Raw genomic sequence first — 13,356 nt, forward strand, 5'->3', positions numbered from 1 at the left:
TTTTTTAACTGTTTCCCACGCCATTTCCTCTTACATATCCAAATTCTATTCACAAACGGAAACACACCTTTTCCCCTTCACCTACACAAACTTTATCATGAACCCAGACGAAATATAAATATTTCAAAAACAATATTAACTGTGCAAACGAATGCACTTTACAATTTACTTGAAGCATAATTCAAAGTTAAGTTAGAATCTTAAAATCAGTCTATTTTCAATATTCTAATCGTGAGGTGCAGCCTAGCTCAAGACAGCGGCCTCCCCTTAGACTCTATCATATTATAAATGTTAATTAAATAATAAGCAAATAAATAAACAAGAAATAAATAAAAAAAGAAAAAAATATAATAAAGAAAGAAAAAAAATCGGCAGTAGTCGAGTATGCGAGTTTTTTTTGATAAAGAAAAAAAAAAAAAAAACGCGTTAAGTTTTCACTTTTTAACTCGAAAAGAACCAAAGTGCATGAGTGTTAGTATCCGTACAAGGAGAACCAAGGTGTAAAGTTAGTATCCGTATAAGGATAAACAGCAGTGAACATTTTTGCGATTCGATAAAGAAAACGTAAGTTCAAATAAAGAGTAGTGAACATTTTCGCGACTCGATAAAGAAATCGTGAGTTCAAACAAACGCAGTGTCTAAGATAATAAGTACGATTCGTGAAGTGCACCATTTAAGTGTGCGCGTTTCAATTTAAAAATTAGCTGAGGACGCAATTTTGATGTGCAAAGAGCTCAACTAAATGTGGAACAGTGCCTGGAAGCACTAACACAAATCAATACATAATAACAATGGAAACAATTTCCGTGCGCGGATTAAAAAGAAATCCGGTATCTAAATGAATTTACGGGTGACGCCGGTACACTCCCATCATTCGCTAGTTCAGTAATTAAAATCCTCGCGAATCATACCCAGATTGAAAGACCAACCGTATATGAAGTGATATACGACACAAAAATTCAGGACGCAGCTAAGAACATCCTGCATGCAGAACCCCCAACTGACTGGAATCAATGTCTGGAGAAGCTACGAAGACATTTGCGCCTCTCGAAGGACAACTTCGCTATCACAAAAAATATTGGGTCACTTAGAGTAAGTTCTATATTAGAATTAGATATAAAACTTAAACAACTCATCGAAGAAATAGCAGAACTCGCGGCGTTTAGTGAAAACGGAAAATCGATAGTAGTAATATTTAATAGCATGCTTATTCAAAAAGCTAAGGAGTTACCAGCTGGCGCTTTAGCCCATGCGCTAGCGGATAGGTACAATATAGGATCAAGGTTATAACGAATTTGTTCGAATGCCTTTCGGGTTGAAAAACGCCCTTGCCACCTTCCAAAGGCTGATGAATTCAGTCTTATCAGAATTTATCGGAAAAATTTGCCTAGTGTATCTAGATGACATTATTGTCTTTTCTACATCTCTAGAAGAACACATAACATCATTAAGAAAAATATTTAAGCGTTTACGTGAAGTTAATTTAAAGGTGCAATTGGATAAAACCGAGTTTTTTAAAAAAGAAACTGAATTTTTGGGCCATGTTGTCACTACAGAGGGCATTAAGGCCAACCCCAATAAAATTTCAGCAATCAAAAACTATAAACTTCCTACAACAACGAAGCAAATAAAGGCATATTTTGGAATAACCAGTTATTACCGGAAATTTATAAAAGACTACGGTAAAGTAGCAAAACCAATGACTGCATTCCTGAAAAAAGGAGCAAAAATTGATATAAATAATCCAGAATATATAGAAAGTTTCGAGGAACTAAAATCTTTGATCATATCAGACCCAATCTTAAAACATCGAAATTTTGATAAATTGTTCACACTAACTACAAATGCATCAAATTATGCAATCGGTGCCGTTCTGTCACAAGAAAACCACCCTGTATGGTTTGCTAGTCGAACCCTCAATGACCATGAAATCAATTACTCCACGATCGAAAAGGAGTTACTGGCCATAGTTTGGGCCAGACAATATTTCAGGCCCTACCTTTATGGCAGGAAATTTATTGTTAGAACAACGCACACAACGAGACAGGTTTCTCATCAATCGCAATTAAAGAATTTCTGAAGGAGTACAAAGTCGAACTACACTTAACTACCCCTTATCACAAAACAGGTTCCACTAGACTCTGAACGAGAATATAAGGACGTTTACCGCCGATAACGATACTTTGCGAAACAAGGTATTAAAAGCTGTATCAATTTGTAACAAGACAATACATTCAACTACGAAACAAAAACCTATTGATTTTATAAATGGAACAAACCAAGATTACCCAACAATTATAGAAATGGATAATACAAATAAGGAACGATATATAAATAAAATTAACAAATACAGGGCGGACGTTGACCTAAACAATACAAACCATCGCTACCTTAAAAGTAGAACTGATAACAAACTCAAAATTAAACATACGAAAGATAACCCCGAAGTAGTAAACGAAAACCACGTTATAGACAGTAGAGGACGAACATTCTATAAAACACAACTTAAACGAAACTATAAGTTTTATGAATTCGTAACCATTAGAGGCGAAGAAGTTAAAATCATACAAAACTATTTCAAAATATAATAAAGAAAGAAAAAAAATTAAATACATTTTTTTTATCACGAAACCGCAGACCGCGATCGTGATTGTACAGAACAATATTTAAAAGCTAATAGCTGCCAGGGCTTCTAGCTGAAATAATTAAGGTAGTATTTTGGATGTTATGATGTTTTAAATTGCCAGCTGCAAGGGGCGGTCTGAGTAAGTAAGAATAATAGGTCTGACTTACTCCGACCGCCCCCGTAGAGGTAAAGGTTAAATAATCTGATAAAGATTTAAAAGTTTTAAAATTTTGAAAATATATTTTATGATTTGTTCGGAAGGAACAAAAAGGATATTTTTGAGATTATCATTTCAAAGTTTATTACAAATTGCATTGATTTTGGGGCAGTTTGAGTTGGCAGAGGTGGCAAATGGGTGTGGGGTTTTTATTAAGTAGGAGACTTTGGGCGGGTTGGTATTTTCATATTGTTAAGTTGCTGTTCCTAGTTTACATCGATGTGACCTGACATTCAACTCATCCAATTTTGCCAATGTAGGATGATCGATTGTTGACATTTGCGATGGCGGCTAAAGTTAAAAGGCTGTCATTGCATATCAGTTTTTTTTTTTTTTGGATTTGCATGCGAATTGAGTGGCTTTTAAAACCGCTAAGGCTTCGGCTGAGAATACAGAGAAAAGATAAGCGAAAGAGGTACCTTTCTCACACTTAGAACTCAGTAAAGAGGATATGCCATTTGTTTCTGTTGAAAGGATTCATTAATTCATGAAAATGCTGAAGATATACCTCTTTCGGAGTTGAATCGACATCTTTTTTATTTATTTTTGGTTGGTTCAATGCCGATTTTTCTCGAAAACATTAAAGTTATGTAGACGGCTGATGGTTTTTTTGGTGTCTTTAAGCGCAAACAAAACCATCCAATTTTACTTTAATGTTACAAACTCACCCCAAAAGAGAAATATAAACGATACAGTTTTCTTCCTACAAAAATCAACCAATAATTAAACCACATTATGTACATACCATATTATTTGTTGGTGTTTAATACTTCTTTTTTTTTAAATATTCTTCTTTTACAATTTATTTCATGATAGTTCTATTTAAAAACAATAGAATTCAAAGATAAACTCATCGAACATCACAAACAAAGGACATCATAATATAAGTATACATCAACACTTTTGTAAATTTTATAGGTATGCCTCAAATCATATGAAAAAAAAGTTAAGCCTGATTACTTTTCAAATATTTTTTCTTTTCTTTTTATTTAGGCTCTATCTACTTAAAAGCTAAGTTTTTTTTGTACATTTTCAAAAAAAATTTTTTGTTGCTATGCAACTTTGTTCAATGTTCTGAGTTTAAATGGCCTTATTACGTAAAATGAAAACATAATTTTGACGACAAGTGTGTGGCTATATTTATTGGAAAAAATGCTTATAGGTTGAAATGCCTCGATATTTTCAGTTCAAACTGTTGTTCTAAGATTCTACTTCTTTTAATACTCCAAAAATGTCTTAAAATTTCGTTTTGAAAATCAAAATATCTATTTCTTGCACTAGATAGCGAGATAGTAAAATGATAATTGCAATAATCAAAATAATATCGTTTAATCGTCTTCATTTTTGCATAATAAGGCCTCAGGTAAACTTTAACTATTATAAATTAGTTTCTTGCAAGTCGCTTAGAATATATAATTAAAAATAAAACAAGAATAGTTCCTTAAAATTATTTGGTTCTCATGATCTAGGAATTAACTGGGCTTATACGTTTATCTCAAGTGCCGAAGATTTGCAGTTAAAATAGTGTTAATTTGGCATACAAATTATACATAAAATATATTGTAAGCGTACAATAGCATAATTGGTGTTGTATTAAGCAAATTGTATACAAAACTAAAAACACCATTCCATCTTTACACTTATGTTTACTCTATTTATGTTAATATATTTATGCAAACGCAATAAAGACTGGGTTCAAAATATTTAATTTTGAAGACATAGGACCCAACCAATAATCAAAATTAAAGCTGACTTAAATATTTAACTGAGCTCTAATTTGTTTGCCATGCCAATAACCATTTTAATGTTCTGTCTAATTCAAGGACTAATGCCGGGTTAAATTTGATTGTTGATAGTCAGATTTGATGTGATTATTAATTGTTGGTGGCAATATTTCATTAAAAAAAAAAAGTTGAATAGAAAAACACTTGTGTTAATATCTATTTGTCTTTTTTTGTTTTTATAAATGTCTATTATTTTAGAAATGGGTGAAAACCAAAATTTGAAGACGAGTAGAAGGAGCTGCTGATCGAAGAAGCTAAACCACTTGTGAATTATTTTTGGTATAGAATCATTCTAATCTATTTCAAAACTTAATTTTCTTCAAATAAATATTTGTGTTGTGTTAATTTTAATTAATACATTAGTACTTCAAAGTTATATTTTTGACAGCGAATGTAATAGAAGGCAAATTAATAATTGAAGTTTTTATTTTGGTTTTTAATATATACTTAAATTAACTGGTTATTAAAATTTATAACGACGATGCCTTAATGTGTGCTTAGCGGTTTATTATTGGTAAGGCCCAATGTGTTATAAAGGGTCCATGACTATTATAAATGTATTGAAGTCTGCCAAACTATTGATGAAATTTTCTTATTGCGGGGTCGACACTAGGTCTTAAATCGGAACTAAACTATAATAAATACAAATTCAACTCTTTACATACGATTCCAAAAAAAAACTAAGGTTTATTGGATTCAGAAAAATAGTACGTTATCATTGTGAAATTTAAGGCAAATCGTATGAGAAGGTTTAAAGATATTTGAACTTAAAATTTCTAATCGAGACATCACAGAAATTGTAATTTTTCGGAACAAAACAAATGAAAGACTTTAAAAACGCCTTTAAAATGATACCAATTAAATTTATTTCCATCAAATAAATGTTTACTGTACTCCATTGAAATAAACTGGAAATTTGTTGATACCTTCCTTTTAGTTCTCGAATATTTAAATTGTCGATTGGAAAAATGTAAATGTAGCTCGTAGTACCCAGTTTACTAGACAAAGGAACATCCAAGTTTTCACCACTTCTTGTGCGGTTGTCCGTTGATCTGTCACCTCCTCTAGAAGGGTTTAAGCAGATGCCTTACGATTTCTTTTGTCCATCTGTACAATCCGACCTGAAGAAAAAAGTATGTCCAACCTGTGGAATCTATTTCACATCTCACATGAGTGTTCAAATGCACTGTCGTTACGTGCATGGCAAGACAGTCCCAGACCATTGTGAAACTAGAGTACGGCCACAGCGCCTTGCTGCCAGAAGGGCGAATGAGCTTCTCTGCATTGTGCGTCGTTATGAAACATCTTCTGGCTCGACAAAGACGAAGTTGATGCAAGTGGCTTTACAATTCCAGAACCGTCTTCGTCTGCACTCCAGATGCCAGTGATGAAAGAATCTGAGTGGCTAGCAAACCCATGGACAGAGGAGCAGTAATTTCATTCGAATTTATAAAAAATAAACAAAATACGCAGGTGTCGGGAAAAGTTAATGTAACAACCCTGTTTCATTGCCACGATCAAAGTGACAAAAAAAGCCGAAGGAAAACCTAATTTTTCCTATACACATAAGCATATAAATTATAGCAGTATTGCATTTGTAAGTGAACAACTGTCAATGAAATTTCTACTTATTTTTTTTATATTTTTTTTCCTACTTTTTGTTCAAATCACCCTGCAAAATCCATTTGTTCACATTGTTGCATTTGTAATGTCGATGAAACGATGTGAATTTCAACAAACAAACATTAATTTTTCACGGGGAAATGTGTGCGTTTGACAGATTATGAATTACGAGTATTAGGTACTATTATTTTGTATTATTACTTTTTTATAGTTATTATTTTGCCAATGGAAACCCCTACAAGCCTACAAGCTAATGCGTGAAACAAGTCAACATTTTTTCACATCTTTTTATCAGTTAATGACTTTGGTTTCAACGTGTTATAGCGATTGCAACAGCGGACGAAATAAAAAGAACACACATGCATCTAGATTCATCGTGTAATAGCAAATTCAGCAAAAACAATTTTTGTTCTTGTAATTCTGGTTTCGACAGTAGAAAGCTGATATTCTTCTGCCATTCCTAGGTATCGTGATGCAGCCAAAGCCACCAAAGGGAAATAACTAAAAGGAATCCCTCATAATATTGTGGGAAATACTCTTAAAAGTCCTTAAATTCAAATGGAACACCAACTAAGGCCACACGAGAGTGGAAAAGGGTAATTAATTGTAACTTAGTCACAAACAAAATATTTCTAATTCGTATTTATTTGCAAAGATTTGGACGACGCCAAAGTATTCTGTAAACAAAAAAAACTTATACAGAACAAAAATTCCTAAAAACAAACCGGAGGAGTCCCGTTTATGGATTTGCCATTGGACACAAATGAAGAAACCATTGTGCAAGGTTTGTGGGATTGAGGCAGCAATAGCGGGGACAAGTGGTGTTTCCAGCTATGGTAGTGAAGACGAAAGTAAGTTAGTTTCAGCTAAAGTAAAATAGTCATTTTTGTATATTTCTTTTTAACATTTTTAGATTTGTAAAAAGAAATGAAAACCCTTTTATCTGACTCTGTTTCCACAACTGCATCACAAACCCAAACTTATTCGATATAGACTCCAAGCATGAAAAAACATGAAAGGTCATAAAAAGTTTAAACGAGCCACAAATCGAGGAGTCTGTCCTTCTTGTAAGAAAACTGAAGAAGCTACAGGAAAGGTTCCTGACTGTGCAAACGGGCTTACAAGCTGTACTAGACTCCATGAACAAGTCAATAAATGAAGTCAATGAAACCTTGAACATTTACACGCATGCACATAGGTAAGTGACTTATACATTTTTTTTGTTAAAAGTACATATGTGTATGTATGCATGCACCATGCATTTTGTTTTGTTTGTTTGGTTTTCGTTTTATTATTATTTTTTGTATTGAATATTGGTAAAATAAGAAAATTAAGTTCCTTTTATACTTTTAGTTTTATTTCTGTTATTGAACTCAAAATATTGTTATTTATTAATTTTCTAAGATGATTTGCCCAAAGATAACCCTTCATTCCGTTTGGGATTCGAGGTCCTTTATTTGAGTTATATTCCGAAAAGCTTAACACACAAAGGAAACGAAATAAACAATACATAATTTATTCAAATTGATTGTCAAAGGGGTAAGATTTTTTAAATACATTCGAAATTTTCTTGAAATACATATGTATGTATATAGGTACTTTCTATTTTATTTTATATTACATCCAAATTTGTTGTTATATGAAAAATATTTACAAATTTGGTATAAATATAAAAAAATGGGTCCTATGGATAATAAAAAAATATTAAAAGTGAAATTAATTTTGAAAAAAAAAAACGATTTAAGTCTGGCTTTTTTTTAAACTAAAAAATCTAAATATCTAACGAAAAATCTATTGTGGCATTGTCAGCAAATGCATTAGAACAAATGAGACAAGAACAAATATCGTTGCACAATGCATTATGCACACTTTAGATATTTAGAAGGGTAGGTATGAAGACATACTATTCTGTTTATAATTATTTGTGCAAAAATGGCATGTGGTATACGTGCAAGGTTATGAGCTCTTGTTTAGAAAAAGTAGAATCACTTTGATGTATTAATTACCAACTTTAATTTTCCTAAAACTTCACAATTTTAATATGCTAGATAGATAGATATTTTTGTTTAAAGTACCACTCTTGGTCATTTACGCTCATACCCAAGACCCCATACAATTTTGCCCTAACTGCTGTAAACTAGAAATATGGGTAGGCCAAAAGGAGACTAAAGAAAAGCTTTAAACAAGAGAATCAATTTTCGCTACTGGTATGAAATAAAAAACCTTTTTGAATCGTAAAACTGTATTTTTTACTTATTTGACTTTTTATTATCTATGAGCTCTCTCATGACCTGATATCGACGTTATTTACAAAATTGTCCTTACGAACCCATTTAGTCTCTATTGCGAAAGTAATTTTATAATGTGGATTTTTTTTTTGGAAGCATAATGTTTTTACCCTAGAACACAGATATATGATCGGGGCCGATAAGTTAGTTTAAGGTAAACCTTTCATATCTAATTCTCTTAACTATATAAATATAAATATATCATCTCATTTCAAATTCACAAAAATGTCAGGTAAAATTTAAGGCTTATTTTTTCACACAAAGAGTTAACTGTTCAAAAGCTAATCTACAGAAAAGAATGAATATTTTGTTTAAATTTTATAAAATAGTTAGAAACTGAAAACTAATATCATGACAAAGAGAGTTGAGAATATAAGAATGAACATTACATAACATACTTTCATTTTATCAAATAAAATTTTTATTAAAGCCCATTCGCTTTTCTATGATCATAATTTACATGATTTATGCATTCAATCTAAGTTTTGAATGTTATAAACTTTGACATTATCCTCTGTATCGAGGAGAAAACAGTTCACTCTTCTATATTTATTTGAAATGCATTCAATTTGTTTCATATTTTATGAGTAATTTAAACATTAGTTTCAAAGAGCAAATACAAAACATATGTTTATTCCCTTTTGTTTTATATAAATATATACTTAATTTTTCAATATAATTATAGTTAATTTGTTATATAAGAATAAATAACTTATTTCGAGCAAGTAGTTCTTTTTCTTGTTTCTCTTATTACTTTGTAAATTTATAGATAAGAAGACTTGATATATGTAAAATTAAAACCTCTCAATGTCGATTACAGAATCTTTAATATTTTACTCATGAAGAATTTATTGATAAAAAAGATTCCTCAATCATAGTTATTCACATATTTTATTTAAAACGACACAAATATCGGGATCTTCCATCTTCAGTAAAACCTTTTTTTTTTGGATAAAAGTTTCCTTTTTTGATTTTTATTTATTAAAAACGAAAAACATATTACTTTTTATAAAAAGGACGGAATAAAATAAGAACATGAGTAACAAAGAGAAAATCTTTGGCTCAGTTTTTTACATTGTGAATTTATTTATTTGTTTCATATTTTGCATTCAAATTAAATCATTTAATAGGTGCTTGCATTTTTTTAATGCAATTTTGCTCGAAATAACTATTTATGTATGGTTGATAATATTAAGTTAATTTAGTGACATGTAATTGATGAATATTTTCTAAGAGTAACTTACATTGTAATAAAAATCTATAAATTGAATTTATTCATCCACAAGTGTTGTCCTTATGACATCCAGTCTTGCCTTAAACAGCAGAGACTTGTCCGCTGCCATCTTCTGTAAGGATTCAGAAAATATAAATAAATTTTGTTACTTGTTTATTTGAAGAAATAAAATCAAAACTCAAAGAAAGTGGGAATATTGTTCACTAGCTTCTCTACTTATATCATGCAAAGAATTATTGCACGATTTGACAATGTATATGCTTTCAACATTTGAAATGGAAACTAACGGTCTGATTGTAATATGTATTGAGAATTCAGTTAAATACATTTTTTAAACTCGAAACGATTTGATTTGTTAAAATAAAAATATATCAAGAAACAGTCTTAGTCCTTTTGAAGATGTTTATTAAATAAGATCTGGGTTTGTTACTAGTATTTTGTATCTGTTTTTTTCAAATAAGGTTGTTCAAAAGACTATAGTTAAAGAACTCAGTAGAATTAACGTATTAAGAGTTTTACAAATAAAATATTCACTAAAAAGTTTTTTTTTTTTACAGAAATAATTTTATGCAACTAAAGTAATTTTATTGTATGTTACTTCAATTAACACAAACACTTTAAAAAAATTAATCAAAAAAGAAAGACAAAAACTAACATGCTGACTCGGACTCGTTTAATAACTACCACAGAAAACAATTTTATTTTGAAAAAAAAAAAAAAATAATAATAATAATAATAATAGCAAATAGTCTGGAATAAGGCTCTGCAAATGAAGAATTTTTGACCAGCAAGAAAGAAGCACAAAGCCACTTCCAGAACTATTGAGTGTTCTTACCTTCCTCATCGCCCAGTTCATTTTGATAGTAACTTCCGGCGCTGCCGCTGTTACTATTGTTGCTCCCACTTTGCATTAGGTTTGCAACTCTTTCTAAACTGTGCGCCCTTCCAAGACGATGCAATCGAGCCATATGTGCGGCTACTGTATATGAAGGTGGGTAACGAGGAGCTTTTGATGGTAGTGCTAGTACAGTATGGCCTGATTTTATTTACCAGGACAGTAGATTGGTAGACAATGCAGATCAAAAACAAAAGAAAAACAAAAAATAAAATAAAACAAAACAAGACAAAATCAAAATCAAAAACAAAAAGTCTAAAACTAAAACAAAATTAAAAACAAGTACTTAATAATATAGTGAAATTAATACATAACACTATTAACATTAATATAAATGTTATTAAATATTAAATTGTATTTAAACATGTCAAAGAGTTCAATATAGAATTTATGGATGAGTAATGATGAATGGGAGTTAAGAAAGCATGAAATGGTGTTAGTGAATTATTTTATGTGCGAACTTGTTTGGTATTTGTTCTTCTACCTTGATTTTGCCTCACTATCATTATCACTAATATTCTTGAACTTAATATATGTAAATGCGAAGATTTTGCAAGTTAATAAAATATTACGAATATATTGAGTTATGGAGTGCAAATAAAATGATTGATAATTTTAGTATATTAAATTAAATAATTTATATATATGAGTTGTGCAATTTATTATGTTTTTAGTTTGAAACAAAAAACCGCAGTCTTTGTGCAAAAAAAATGTTTGTATATATAATTTAAAAAAAGAAGCAAATACATAGTTGCTGCGCGTCGAGCAAAAAGTTGGCAGAAATGGATTCCCTTCAATTTGTTTAAAGGAAATATAGGATGTCTAAGCACTATATTCCCAATTTATAACCCTTTAAAATGTACATACCGACACTTCTCGGAGCATGGTATTGGTTATTTAGCTGCTGCTGTTGTTGTTGGTGGTGTTGTAAATGCTGTTGCAAGACCTGTTGCTGTTGTTGCGTCGTCGAGTGCTGCGTCAATGGGGGAGGAGGTGAATGATATTGTACATTTCTGATTGCAGATGGACCAAAGCTTAAGCTACTATTATCCGAGCACAAAACACTCGTCGCTGCGTTGTTGTTCTTCATTTGTTGATTATGAAGCGAGGGGGGTGGAAGGGGTGGGGGTTGAATGTGGTGATATTGTTGTTGTATACTCAAACCCATCATTCTTTCATCAAGAGGTACTTTTGGATGTGGCAACGGTGGTGGAGATAGTGTTGGGGATGTTGGCTTGCGGCCAACTATTGCAGGATGATGATCCAGAAGATTCACTGCTGAGACCATAGTATTTGATGATGGTAACGTCATTGTATTGTAGTAAAACCCAGGTGCTTGTTAATTCATATATTTACGATGATTAGTGAGGGTTTTTGTTTGTTTGGTTTGTGTGCATTTATATGTGTGTGATAAGTGGTGATATGGTTTATATTTTGATACATATATATTAAAATTTGCAAATATATATTTTTACATTCATTTTTATACACACAAAACGGAATGTGATGAAGCGCACGTATAGTATACAAATAAAAAAGAAAAACAAATGAATTTCAGAATTAATCCGATTGCAATTTTAAAAATTAAAATATAAAGACAGAAAATTTATAAGAAAAATAGGACAACATTATCTAAACTACAGACACATTTAGGAATCAATATGCATAACAACTTACCATGTATCGCCGAATGGCGACGTTGTTGCAGTTTTGGTGATGTAGGTGCGTTCGAAGGTAATTGAGAATTTATGTGAAAGAGACCGGTTGTGCTGCTTTCGTTATAATTTAAATGAACATCCGGTTGAACGTAAGAACCGTGACCGCTATCGCTTGATGTTACCGAGCCTGTTTATGTTTTTTTTTGTTTATTTTTTTGTTAGCCGTATAGAAAAAAAAACATTTTAAACTTATTTTGGTTTGAAATTATACCACTAGACAATTAACAAATCAAAACCAAGTAGTTTGCTTTAAATGAAAGCTTGTCTCACAATGCGATTGAGATTAGTGGAAATAACTTTGAGACATTTTATCAATCAGCCAAAGCATTATTTTAAATTCATTGGCACTATTATGTGTTTAATTTAATTATGTTTAAGTCGAACTAATTTTTTTTTTAATTTGTACATATAAGACTGTCTCCTTCCTTTTGTGAATATATTTTTTTACAAATAACCACAATTTAAAAATTATCCCTGATATACGTTTGAGTATAACAATGTGCACATATTATTTACAAGAAAAAATAACACACAATGCTTGAATATCATACAAAACGTTTAAGAAAGGCTATGCAGGAGAGAGCATGGTCAAATTATAACAAATAGGATTACAATGAAAGAGTTAGTTACAAAAAAACGCAAAGTACAAGTTGTTTCTCAAAAATAAATTATTAAGTTAATTTTTTTATAAGTTTATGAAGAACAAAAGCAACATACTAAAAGCCTTACCTGATGCTATATTCTTGCGCAATGGGAGGTTTCCGAAAGAAGTGACACTACTGCTTTCCGCTGACAAATCCACAGAAGGCAGCGGTGTTGGAGTATCGGAATGGGATCGTTCATGTACAGTGCGATTTCCAGTTGCTGGAACTTCATACGCCATATTTATACGAAACAATAAAAAATAAAATGAAAAAAAAAAAATTGCGTCAACAATGCCATGAACACCGATTTTATCGAATTGAAGCTTA

The 13,356-nt window shown here is 31.1% G+C and overlaps 1 protein-coding gene across 11 annotated transcripts in view; it reads right to left on the reverse strand.

The window, feature by feature from the left end:
- Window positions 1-13,356, reverse strand: part of LOC129953206 (rap guanine nucleotide exchange factor 2) — a 91,809-nt gene that overhangs the window by 51,743 nt on the left and 26,710 nt on the right. For 2 of the 11 annotated variants that reach the window (XM_056066148.1, XM_056066146.1), the window contains 5 exons: window positions 13,115-13,255; window positions 12,345-12,512; window positions 11,535-12,002; window positions 10,608-10,808; window positions 3,583-9,884 (listed from right to left, as the gene is read on the reverse strand). In XM_056066148.1, the coding sequence (XP_055922123.1) occupies window positions 9,853-9,884; window positions 10,608-10,808; window positions 11,535-12,002; window positions 12,345-12,512; window positions 13,115-13,255 (1,010 nt within the window). In that variant the 3' untranslated portion in view covers window positions 3,583-9,852. Of the gene's footprint in view, window positions 1-3,582; window positions 9,885-10,607; window positions 10,809-11,534; window positions 12,003-12,344; window positions 12,513-13,114; window positions 13,256-13,356 lie in introns of those variants that run through there. The other 9 variants (XR_008782459.1, XM_056066147.1, XR_008782460.1 and 6 more) reach the window with 9 other exon arrangements.

This window comes from Eupeodes corollae, chromosome X (genome assembly GCF_945859685.1).
Source record: "Eupeodes corollae chromosome X, idEupCoro1.1, whole genome shotgun sequence".
Lineage (NCBI taxonomy): Eukaryota > Metazoa > Arthropoda > Insecta > Diptera > Syrphidae > Eupeodes > Eupeodes corollae.